Genomic DNA, 13,289 nt, shown 5'->3' with positions numbered 1-13,289 from the left:
TTTGAAGCGAGTGGATAAAAAATAGATCGTTTTATCTTCTTGTGTATTTTGAAGTGTATGTTTTGTTTTTAAGTGATTGAGAAAAGAAATGAAGTGTTGTTTGCTGAAGTGAGTGAGTGAATAATGTTGTTGTTGTTGTTGTTGTTGTTTGAAGAAGTTTGAAGTGAGAGATGGAAATGGATTAAGTATTGTTTGTTGAAGTAAGTGAGTGACAGAGTGAATATATTTTTGTTGTTGCTGTTGCTGTTGTTGTTGTTGATGTTTGGAGAAGTTTGAAGTGAGAGAGGGAAAGAACAGTCAAGTTATTCTTTTATTAGTGTTAAAGTAAGTGTGTGTGTGTGATTTTTTTTTTTAAGTGAGAACAATTTAAGTGTTTGTTTTTAAAGTGTTTTGAATGACTGAGTGAATAATGCTTTTCTTGCCGTTGTTGTTTTTGTTTTTGTTTGAAGTAAGAAAATGGGAAAGAACAGTTGAATTCCTTTGTTTTATATATAAAGTAAGTGTGTTTTGTTTGACTGATTAAAAGTGTGTCGTTTTGAAGTGTGTGTTTTGTTTGACTGATTAAAAGTGTGTCGTTTTGAAGTGATAGAGAAAATAGATCAAGTGTTAGTTTTAAAGTGTTCCGAAGTGTTATATACAATTTCTAAGTGAGTCAGTGAGTAGAACAACAAATGAAGAGTAATCTTTAAGTAATTGAAGAGTTTTGAAATGAGAATGAGTGAAAGAAAGGTCAGATCAAGTATTTTTACTAAATTTAAGTGAGAGAGAGAGAGAGAGAGAGAGAGAGAGAGAGAGAGAGAGAGAGAGAGAGAGAGAGAGAGAGAGAGATATGAAGTGTTGTTTTGAAGTGTTTTTTGAGTAAGATATTTTTTTCAGATTTTTCTTTTCGGTTGACCTGCGTGCGAGAGAGAGAGAGAGAGAGAGAGAGAGAGAGAGAGAGAGAGAGAGAGAGAGAGAGAGAGAGAGAGAGAGAGAGAGAGAGAGAGAGAGAGAGAGAGAGAGAGAGAGAGAGAGAGAGAGAAAGTTGCGTTCTATTTTGACTCAAAGCTCCAGGGATTGATAAAAAAAAAAAGAGAAAGAAAGAGAGAAAGTTAAGGAAAAAAAAGTTTGTGAGCCGTGGATATTAAAAAGAGACGAAGGAAGGACGCGGAGTAAAACGGTCGGCGATCAATCCAACGAGAGAGAGAGAGAGAGAGAGAGAGAGAGAGAGAGAGAGAGAAAGACTCCCCTCTACTATCATTTCGGAGCTTCATGGAGGCCGTGATTGGAACAGTTTCGAAGCAATTAGATTTCGAAACCTCAGGAAAACACATACACACACACACACACATCACACACACACACACACACTCTCTCTTTACAAACTCAAGCACGATTCTCTCTCTCTCTCTCTCTCTCTCTACAAACAGAAGCACGATTTGAAGTTCAGTTGAATGAATCAGTGTTGACCGTCCAGGCAATAAGAGAGAGAGAGAGAGAGAGAGAGAGAGAGAGAGAGAGAGAGAGAGAGAGAGAGAGAGAGAGAGAGAGAGAGAGAGAGAGAGAGAGAGAGAGAGAGAGAGACCCAAAATTTACACCTGTTTCCTCACCATACACTTTTCTTTTCTACATTTTTTTTTTCGTCTTATTTATTTTTTTTCATGAGAAGACAATAAGTTTAGTCTTTAATTAATCAGAACACCACTAAAGTTTCCACCAGTCCCTTATTGACAGACATTCTGGCTATTTTTGTATTTTCTTGTTTTACCTTTACTTGTTTTGTGATCAGCAAGCAAGAATGAGAAAAAAAAATAACGCAATTAACTCCAAAATCATAACACTTCTCTCTCTCTCTCTCTCTCTTGCTATCCTTTCTTTCTATTTTCTTTTTTTTCAGAAAGAATGAAAAAAAATAATAAACCCAACTAAGTTCAATATTATAACTCTTTTCTTCTCTCTCATACTTAAATTTCCCTACCGATTTTTTTCCTATCCCTAATTTTAATTCCTTTTTTTAATTAGCAAGCATGAAAATTTGAAAACAAAAGAATAAAAAAAAACACCCAAAAGTTTCGTACAGTTTCGCAAAATTTCGGCAGCGAAGTCTTTTCATTTCTATGCTTATGAAAATTATGGTAATTTCTCAAAACTGGGGAGGGAGGGAGGGAGAGAGAGAGAGAGAGAGAGAGAGAGAGAGAGAGAGAGAGAGAGAGAGAGAGAGAGAGAGAGAGAGAGAGGAGAGAGAGAGAGAGAGAGAGGGAGGGGAGAGAAAGTGAGGGAGGGAAGGAAGGAAGGAGAGAAAAGGGAAGGAAGGAGAGAGAGAGAGAGAGAGAGAGAGAGAGAGAGAGAGAGAGAGAGAGAGAGAGAGAGAGAGAGAGAGAGAGAGAGAGAGAGAGAGAGAGGATGAAAGACGAAGGAAGGAGGAAGAGGAAGAGAGAAGGAATGTAAGGGAGAGAAAATTAGAGGGAAGGCGAGGAAGAGAGGGAAGAGAGGGAGAAAAGAAACGCAAGAGAGAGAGAGAAGGAATGCAAAAAATGAAAAAAAAGGGAGAGAAGGCAAGGAAGAGAAAATAAGGAGAGAGGGAAGGGAGAAAAGTCAAGGATGGAGAGAAGAAAGGGAGAGAAGGGGTGAGAGAAGGAAAAACAAGGGAGAGAGAAAGAAAACAAGAGAGAAAAAAGAGAAAGGGAAAAAAGGTAAACCAAAGAGAGAGAGAGATAAGGAAGGGTAGAGAGGAAGAGAAGAAAAACAAGGGAGAGAGGGAAGGAAAGAGAGGAAAGGAAGGGAGAGAAGGGAGAGAAGGATTAGCTGGAGGGAAGACCTGTGTGAGCTGGTTCGGGTTCACTCAATAGGTTCAGTGAGTCAGATTGTTTCGAACCTAATGATTCAAAGAGTTTCCAGAGAGAGAGAGAGAGAGAGAGAGAGAGAGAGAGAGAGGACTTATTTTTTATCCTTCTCAACATCAACAGCAACAAAAAACAACAATTCGACGTAAACAAGTAATAAACAACAGCTTACTTTTATTTTCCATTGATTCATTGTAAAGCTCGTGTGTTTAATTAGTTGTTCGTGTTTGCTTTTGATTAAATACCTGGGAATTCTGAAAACACCCATTACTACTTATTGTTCCCATCACCACTGCCATCACCACCTGTCAATCACATCACCAGTATTCATCACCCATTGTTCCTGTCACCATTCATCACCATTTCTGCTATTAATTATATCACTGTCATTAAGTGTATCGCCATCTCGTCAGTGTCTCTTGTCTCTCATCTATTTCCATCACTATTGTCATCTTTATCATCACACGCTATCTTCATCATCATCACTATTCTACATTTACTCTTTATTCTGTTATCATTATTCTTTTCCATCAGCATTCTCATTATTCTTTTTTTGCTATTTTTTTCACTATTTATTCCCATCATCATCATCATCTCATCATCACTATCATTTTATCATTATTATTCCTCTTACTATCATCATTTCCTTCACCGCAGTCAAACATCACCATTTTGTTACACTTTAACTTCATCATCACTGTCATCACCACCACCATCACTATTATTACCCATCATTCATTGTCTCATTATTTCCTCTCACCACCACCATCACCACTACTAATCATCACCATTAACTGTCCCTGTCACCAATGGGACTCATCACCACTGCTAACACCGCTACAAGTATACATCACATCGTATTACTTTCTCATCACCATCTATTCACTCACTACCATCACCACCTTCACTCAGTCAAGTAAGTCACCACACACACACACATCACATAAAGCACCAGATTAAGGCAGGTGGAGGTGTTGCAGCCACGGTGATGAAGTGTTGTTTGGCTTACATCGACAACACCTCTTGTAATAGCAACAGGTGGTGGTGGTGGTGGTGGTGATGTGTGTGTATGTGTGTGTGAGTTTTATAATTTTTCCTTTTATTTCTTTCATATTTGCTTCTTCATCTTACTAATATCAGCATTACCACTATCATCACCACTATTCCTCCTCCTCCTCCTCCTCCTCCTCTTCCTCCTCCTCCTCCTCCTCCTCCTCCTTTGCCTCGCTGTCAGCCAGAATAAACGCGGAATAGCTGTCCATTTTTTATTCTCTTTTTTTTTCCTGCCTCATTTCCTCTTCTATTTTTCATTCTCTATTTGCATTCATTGTTCGCTTCTTTCCCTCCCGTTGCCTGAATCGCTGGTCGGGAGGCGAAGATAGATTGGGAAACTAGACAGGGAAGATAAAATGTTATACCAATAATAGAAAAGAAAATGGAATATGTTTAATAGAATAGAAAGAAAGAATGGAAAATGGAATACTTTTAATAGAATAGAATGACAGAGAGAAGCAAAGAAAGGAGAGATGAGATAGGTACAATGTAAAAGAGAATGACAGAAGTAGGGCGAAAAGAATAAGAGGACAAAGAAAGAAGAGAAAGAGAGAATGGGAAAGAAAGTAATGAACAGAGAAACGTGTAAAAATCGTATGTTTTTTTTTCTCTCTCTCTTTTCGTATCAACTCATTCCTCGTTTTATTTAATCATTACTTTTTATCTTTTTCTTCAATATTTTCTTACACACAGAAGGTGAAAAAAACAAGTATCTTTTTCTCTCATCAGATATCACACATCTCATTTAGAAATTTCCTGTATATTTTTCTTTGCTTTTTCTTAATTTCTTCTCCAACCTGATGTCTTCATTAAACATTCATCTTACGAGGAAAAATACTTCTTTATGTCCTCTTGTCTTCTTTCCTCCCTTCTTAGCAATCCTCCTTCCATTTGGAGTTTTTTACATTCATTTTTTCTTATCCTCTCTCTCTTTCTCTTCCATTCTCCTCTTTACTCCTTCCCACGCATCTCCACCCCCTTCCATTACTTCCCTGCTTCTTTCTACATCAGCATCTCAATTTTCTTCAGTTTTCTTTCATTTCACGCTCATATTAACGTTTTCTTTAATGCGCATGTGCTGGACACGAAACGAATTGCTAGAGCGACACGTGGAAAGCGAAAGGAAAACTGGACACACAGAGAGCGAGAGAGAGAGAGGAAGAGTGACGAGAAATATGATGATACGTAGTTCAATTTCCACTTTTTATGCTGCTGTATTTCTGTCACCAAGGCTCGTGTTGTATTTTGCCTCTCATCCATCGCTTGCTTTTAACGGCAGTGGTATTTTAAAAGTGCTCTCTGTCACTGTGTCTCTCGTGTTTGGCTTCGTTCGTGAGTGTCATTTGTCCCGAAATTTTAAAGAAGGTTTTAGGAAGTTTTAGGAGATTGGTAAGAGTTTTAAAGAATGGTAACAGTTTTAGAGAGAGTGGTAACAGTTTTTAGAGAGTGGTAACAGTTTTAGAGAGAGTGGTAACAGTTTAGAGAGAGTGGTAACAGTTTTAGAGAGTGGTAACAGTTTTAGAGAGTGGTAATAACTTTAGAGAGTGGTAACAGTTTAAAAGAGTGGTAACAGTTTTTTAGAGAGAGTGGTAACATTTTAGGAGAGAGTGGTAACAGTTTTTTTTAGAGAGAGTGGTAACAGTTTAGGAGTGTGGTAACAGTTTTTTAGAGAGTGGTAACAGTTTTAGAGAGTAGTAACAGTTTCTTAGGAGCTAGAGTGGTAACAGTGCGCTCATGAATAGGTTAGGTTAGGTATAATTAGTCTATCAGTAAGGTTAGGTTAGGTTATGTAAGAATGTGTTCATTAATAGAGTTAGCTTAAGTTTGGTTAGGTACAATTGGCTTCATTAATACTGTTGGTCAGTGTTATTACGAATATCTTATTACCACGACAATCAATCAATCACTATCTATCTATCTATCTATCTATGTACCTATCTATTTATTCATCTATCTACCTCTCACTCCTACACCTTACATTCCTATAACCCCTTTCTCTCTCTCTCTCTCTCTCTCTCTCTCTACAACTAATCCATAACCTAACCAGCATAACCACCCCCCCTTACTCTCTTTACACAACTAACCCACAACCTCTCCTCTCTCTCTCCCTAGCCTGTAACATCTTGGTGGATGACGTCTCAGGAATCTACACTCTAAGAAACCACGGACGCCGCCAGAACTGTTCCGTGACTACAATATTCCCCGCCACCGTGAACTTGGTACAGCTCGCGGTGGGAGTCGTGGGTAGCGTGCCAAACAGAGCCATCGAGACGGGGGTACTCAGCAGGGTAAGAGAGAGAGAGAGAGAGAGAGAGAGAGAGAGAGAGAGAGAGAGAGGGAGTTTTGAATGAGATGGTTTGATTTAGTTTGGTTGGGTGGTGAGAAGGAATGCTGTGTGTGTGTGTGTGTGTGTGTGTGTGTGTGTGTGTGTGTGTGTGTGTGTGTGTGTGTGTGTGTGTGTGAGAGAGAGAGAGAGAGAGAGAGAGAGAGAGAGAGAGAGAGAGAGAGAGAGAGAGAGAGAGAGAGAGAGAGAGAGAGAGAGAGAGAGAGAGAGAGAGAGAGAGAGAGAGAGAGACGTGATAAGAAACTGAAAGAAAACGACGAAATATTATCAAAAGTTTTATAGCAATAACTATTGTAAAAAAAGAAAAGGGTAAGTGAGAGAGAGAGAGAGAGAGAGAGAGAGAGAGAGAGAGAGAGAGAGAGAGAGAGAGAGAGAGAGAGAGAGACTTTACAAACTTGTCTATAGGAATGTCAAAGTTTTGCCGGATTCAAACATTTGTATTTCTTCTCTCTCTTTTTGTGAACTTGTATTGAAGTATTGTTATTATTATTATTATTATTATTATTATATTATTATTATTATTATCATCATTATTATTATTGTTACATTTCCACTATCTCCTTATTTTCTTTTTCTTTCATTTTTTCCTCCTTTTTCCTCCTTTTCCTCTTGGTCCTCCTCGTCAAGCACTTTTCCTTCCCTAACCACACACTTCCACCTCATTTATCTTCCACTGCTCTCCCTCTCCACTTTTATCCTCACTCTTCCACCTTCACACTTTTCTCCTCCTCCACCCTAATCCTCCCTCGAGCTTCCACCTCCGTCTTTCTTCCTCCTTCCTGCGTCCCTTTCATCCTTTCCTCTCCTTGCTTCTTCTTTTCTCTCCTTTTTTTCCCCTTGCCGCTTCTCCTTTCGTTACTTTTCTCCCTCAATCCTCCTCTACACAGCCTCTGCCGTTATCCTCATCCTCTTACTTCCTCCCCCTTGCTTTATTCCTCCTCCTCCGCCCAGTATTCTGAAGCACTCCTCCACACCACCTCCACTATTTCAAACGGCTATAGTTGAAGTTACACGGGTTTTTAAGGATGTTTTTTTTTTACGGTTTTGGAGACAGATTAACAGCATTTCTACGTTATTACTCCCTTCAGTACTGAGACACATTTTTACCGTGAGATTTGTGTACGATTAGACCATTTTATTGACATTAAGAAGGGTTTATGGAGGGCAGAAGATTAATGGCCACAGTCTTCACTATTTTAATCTCCCACATAAGTTTTTGAAGCTGTATAAAATCACCAAATAGTAAGCAGAATGAATATAGAAACGCGTTATTGTACTGAAGGGGTTAAAAGGAGAAATATCCTTGAGAAACCCGGTATATGTCTCTACGGCCTTTGGAAATAGTCATGGTGAGAGAGCAAAGCGTTTCTGAATACGGGTCTTTTTCCTGTCTCTCTTTCAGTGCCACAAGAGGGGCGCGCAGGACTTCGTTCAGATCGGGGGCGGCCAGGGCCTCGATCCTCTCCATATGATAGTGGAGGACTCCATCTGCGGCCTAGACACCAACCCCCGTGAGTACATTTCTCGCAACCTCACCTGACCTTACCCGTCTCTATCTCGTCTGACCTGACCTCACTTCATTTCACCTTAACACCTCTCCTAGTCTATTTGCGGCCTAGACACCAACCATCGCGAGTATATTTTTCGTAACATCATCTGTCTCTATCTCGTCTGACCTCACCTCACTTCACTTCACCTTAGTTCACCTGTCTTGATCTTGTTACGGCCTAGACACCAACCCTCGTAAGTATATTGTTTGTAACTTCACCTCACCTCACCTCACCTTACCTTACCTGGCCTGTCCTTACCTCGTCTAAACCTCAGCTCACTTCAATTCACCAAAATTCACCTATCTTAGTCTATTTGGGGCCTCGACACCAACAAAAAGTGAGAATATTACTCCTAACTTCACCTAACCTCACCTAACCTAACCTGTCCTTACCATATCTGACCTCACCTCACTCCACTTCACCTTAGATCACCTGTATTAGTCTAGTTACAGCGTAGACACCAGTATATCATTTCTAACCTCACCTCACCTATCCTTACCTCGTCCGACCTCATCTCACTTAACTGTATCTGGTGTGGTGTAGTTCAGTAACCTTATGAGTGTTCCTTGTGACCTATCCTTACCTTGGCTATCCTCACCTCATTTTGTCACCTTGTCTCATCTGTCCCAACCCTCCTCGCCTCGCCAGACCTCACTTGACCAAACCTTTACTCTATTTAGATACGTATACTTCAAAAGAGACGGTCATTAGGGAAGGAAAAGTTGGGAAAATACTCAAACTTGCCATTCTAAAGCCGAAAATGATAGGAAAAATAAATAATGGTAACAAAATAGATAAATAGGATAAACAAACACTCAAACTTGTCATTCCAAAAGTGAAAATGATAAGTAAATAAAAAAAAAACGATAACAAAATAGATATGAAATGATAAAAAAAAAAACATTGAAACTTGCCACACCAAAATCGAAAACACTAAAACAAATAGATAAGGATAACAAAATAGATAAAAAGAATGAAAGAAAAAAACAAACTTGACATTCTAAACAAAAATAAATAAATAATAATTACAAAATAGATAGACGAAGGATAAACAAATAGATAATGACAAAATAGATCAATAAAAACAATATCCCTTAAAAAAAAAACACTTAAAAACCACCACAAAGAATATAAAACTTTCCAATACAAACAAGATCAAAAGAAAAACACGTACTTACCCAATGAGGAGCTGAGGAGCCACACAATAATACTAAGCGGGCGGCGAAACAGGCGGTGGGCGGCGAGAGACACCAAGCAGACGAGGCAGACTCAGTGTATTGCCTCGTGGAGCAGTGTTAGGGGCAGCCAGGCGCATTACTGGCTTACTCCCTTCAACAGCGACCCTGAGCTTCACAATGGCTCGTAATTTCTACAGATGAGTGAAGGCTGGATGGTTCCTTTCTCTCGTTCAGTCTTGGGGGTGGTGGTGGTGGTATTAGTGGTGATGTAAGAATATAATGGGAAAAGAAGTGACCAGTTTACGAGAAGAGTAGAGAAAGAGGAGGAGGAGGAGGAGGAGGAGGAGGAGGAGGAGGAGGAGGAGGAGGAGGAGGAGGTGGAGGAGGAAGAGGAGAAGGAATACAAAGGAGAGCCAAACAGCAACAGACCTCTTGGTCATTTCGACGCTTTTTGGTAACAACTACTAACTAGCTACAGATAAGAGAGACAGGGCAGTACAGGAGAAGGCTCCTCCCTACCCACCACTCCCTCCATCCACCGCTGGCATGGAAAATAGTTTGGAAAAGTACCATGCAGAGTGGAAAAACTGACATGGAATTTTCACAGGAAAGGATGAAAGGAGATTCTATTATTCACCCTACGTTGAACTCTACTTATCTGTCTGGAAGAAGAAAGATACAAAATAATCATAATAATAATATCATGTTTAATTATTCGGACAAGAAGGAGGAGGAGCGGGAGGAGTGATTCCCTCTTTCTATTTACAACACTTTCACGATTACCTTCCGCAAAATTAATCTAGTTCATTCATTAATATGAAGGAAAACTAAGACTCATATTTGCGACAGTAATGCTGAAAATAAGAAAGAAGCATAAAGGTGAGAGTGAAGAAAAACATAGAAAAGAGGAATAAGAGGGAAACATAATGAACAGATAGATCAGAAAGGAAAAGGAGAATGAAAAGGATAGCAGGAAGAAGAAGAAAGTGAAGAAAAATATAGTGGTGGTGATAATGGTGATGCGAAAAAATAGACAACAGAAGAGAAGAATAAAGGGAAAAAATAATGAACTTGGAACAAATAAATCAGAAAGAAAAAGGAAGAAGCAGGGAAGAAGAAACTGAAGAAAAATAAATAGGTCAGCTGATATGATTAGTGGAAAGGGAAGCAGATAGTGAAGAAGATAGAATAGGTTATGATAAAGATGATACAAGAAAACATGAAAAAAAGGAATATGAAGATAATAAATGAACTGGGTCAAGAAATCAACAGGAAAATAGGAAGAAAGTCAAGAAATAATGAAAATAGGGAAAAAAAAGAAGAATGAGAAACAAACAATATCACTCCACATACTATTAAAAAAAAAAAAACTAAGACAATATTTTCAGAGGCATTACATTTCCATTCCCCACAAAGAAAAAGAAAAGAAAAAAGCTCAGAAAAATATACTAAAATAAAAAGAAATATAAAAAAAAACATTTAAATCAGAAAACTAAAAGAAATAAATAGAAAAAAATAAATAAGAAAAACAAAAGGAAAAATATAGCAAAATAAAACAAAAAAAAAAAAAATTAAATCAGAAAAAATAGAAAAAAATAATCAGAAAAAAATACAAATTAAAACAAAAAAACAATTAAAAAAAAATATAAGAAAAAACTACAAAAATACACCAACATAAAATAAAGAAATAAAAAAATATTAAATCAGAAAAAAGAAAAAGAAAAAGAAAAAAAAAAAACAATAGAAGGACGAAACAAATACCTTCTATATATTTTCAAGGAATCAAATTGGATTATATTCCTTATTTTTTGGCCCTCTCCCTTAAGACCCGCGAAAGAAAACGAAACGAGGTCGGAGGGGAAACGATAATTGTTTCCAGAAAGGACTTGGCAAGGAGATCGGGGCAGGATCCCTCAAACTTAATTCCTGTGGGAGGGAGAGGAGGAGGAGGAGGAGGAGGAGGAGGAGGAGGAGGAGGAGGAGGGGGAAGAAAAAATGAAGATGATGAAGATGATGATAAAGAAAAAAGAAAGAACAAAGAAGAAAGTAGGAATAAGAAGAAAGAAGATGATGATGAAGGATGGATGATGGAAGAAGAAGATAATGAAGAAGAAGAAAGAAGATAATGAAAAAGAAGACGAAGATAATGAAGAAGAAATAAGACAATGAAGAAGAAAGAAGATCATGAAGGAGAGACAGAGAAGGAAAGAAGGGAGGAGGGAGGGAAAGACTGATAAAGATAATAATATAAATAAGAAGAAGAGCGAATACAAAGATGAGACACGAACACGGACGAGTAAAAAACAGGAAATGACAAATTGAAAGGGAAGTGAGAGACGGGAATGATAAAGGAGAAGCAGAGGGAAATGTTGAAATGTTTAAGTGAGCGAGGACAAGAGAGAGAGAGAGAGAGAGAGAGAGAGAGAGAGAGAGAGAGAGAGAGAGAGAGAGAGAGAGAGAGAGAGAGAGAGAGAGAGAGAGAGAGAGAGAGACGAGGAAGAAAGACAAAGAAACAGTGAAATAGATAATGAATGATAAACTCCATTAATTACCAGGCAAGACGAAAAAGGTGAAAGATACAAGAAGGAAGAGAAAATGTCAAGTGATGACACACACACACACACACACACACACACACACACACACACACACACACACACACACACACACACACACACACTATATGTCCTTCCTAGAAATTAAATGCAACCAGACACTTCAAGATACAGAAATAATAATATAATATCGATCTGCACCAAGAAAAAAACAAAATAACTATAATCAAGTGAAAGCTACGCAGGATTTTACTCTAATTTAAGAAGAAAAACACACACACACACACACACACACACACACACACACACACACACACACACACACAGATAAAGAATAACAGTAGAAAATAATACCAAAATGTTTCGTTCCTCTGTGTTACTTGGTTTCAAATTCGCCAATCTTCACTATACAAATAAAATAAAAATGTGAATGATTGATTATATTCTCCCCACAAGTTCGTGCGTGCGTGTGTTTGCGCGACTAGTGTTTTTCTTCTCATATTTCTATCTTTTCTTCGTCTCCACATGCTCTTCTTTCTTTTAACCTCTTCCTTGCATCTGTACTTTGACGGGGTGAAGCTGTATGCATACTTAACCTCTTCAGTACTAGGACGTGTTTTTATATTCATTCTGCTTACTATTTGGTGATTTTATACACCTTCAGAAACTTATGTTGGGATTAAAATAATGAAGACTGTGGCCATTTATCTTCTCACCTCCATAAATCCTTCCTAATGTGAATTAAATAGTCTAATCACATCCAAAACACTTGGTAAAAATGTGTCCCAATACTAAATAGATTAAAAACACAGCAACGATTTTCTTATAAGTCTTCTTTGTTTATTTATTCATCCATTATTATTTCAATGTGTCTTATTTGTTTAACTGTTTATTTTTCTGGGTGAGAGGTAGCTGGCTAAGGGAAAAAAAGGGAAAGTAAAAAAAATAGAAACTCAGGAATTGCGCTTCAAACATGTTACGATATTCTTTACTTGAAATAGAGAGAGAGAGAGAGAGAGAGAGAGAGAGAGAGAGAGAGAGAGAGAGAGAGAGAGAGAGAGAGAGAGAGAGAGAGAGAGAGAGAGAGAGAGAGAGAGAGAGAGAGAGAGAGAGAGAGAGAGAGAGAGAGAGACAAAACAGACAAAAACACACATAAACATCCACAACTCCCACAAAGACACGGAATAATACCCACTGCTGATCAGACGCTTATAGAGAAACACCAACACCAGTCCGCCAAGCCTTCCCTTCCCGGCGCAGCAGAGAAGGGGAGTGAGGCAATAATCAATGTACAAGACCTACGTATATAAATCGTAAGAACAACACACGAATCACCAAAAGGCAAAACTGGAGGAGAGAACAGAGGAGAAAGAGAAAAGCCCCAATGGAGAGAAGGATAGAGTGTGGGAGTGTAGGAGAACAACAGACAAAGGAATGCAAAGTGAGGAGGGAGGAAACTTGTGACTTGAAAGGGATACCACCGAACTTCACCTCTTCCTTCCACCGTCTTGGTTTAGTCCCTTGGTGCTCCGAGGAAAAGTATGTGGATCTGTGTGCCTTTCATTTTGTTACAGGAATATGAAAATGGTATGACATTATTCTTTTTTAAAACCCCTTCACTACCATGACGCGTTTCCATATTCACTCTGCTTGCTATTTAGTGATTTTTTTTTTTTTTTACAGCTTCAGAAACTCATGCGGGGGATTAAAGTAGTGAAGACTGTGGCCATTAATCTTCCAACCTCCATAGACTCTTTCTAATGTCAATAAAATGGTCTAAACCTACA

At 38.4% G+C, this 13,289-nt stretch overlaps 1 protein-coding gene across 1 annotated transcript in view; it reads left to right on the top strand.

Moving 5' to 3' along the window:
- The window catches only part of LOC123512113 (corticotropin-releasing factor-binding protein-like), a 119,217-nt gene that overhangs the window by 98,816 nt on the left and 7,112 nt on the right, over positions 1-13,289 (top strand). Inside the window, exons 5-6 of the mRNA XM_045268353.1 lie at positions 5,988-6,163; positions 7,622-7,730. Of these exons, the coding sequence (XP_045124288.1) occupies positions 5,988-6,163; positions 7,622-7,730 (285 nt within the window). The remainder of the gene's footprint in view (positions 1-5,987; positions 6,164-7,621; positions 7,731-13,289) is intronic.

Source organism: Portunus trituberculatus, chromosome 32, assembly GCF_017591435.1.
Source record: "Portunus trituberculatus isolate SZX2019 chromosome 32, ASM1759143v1, whole genome shotgun sequence".
Lineage (NCBI taxonomy): Eukaryota > Metazoa > Arthropoda > Malacostraca > Decapoda > Portunidae > Portunus > Portunus trituberculatus.
This window is presented reverse-complemented; position numbering and strand designations above follow the sequence as displayed.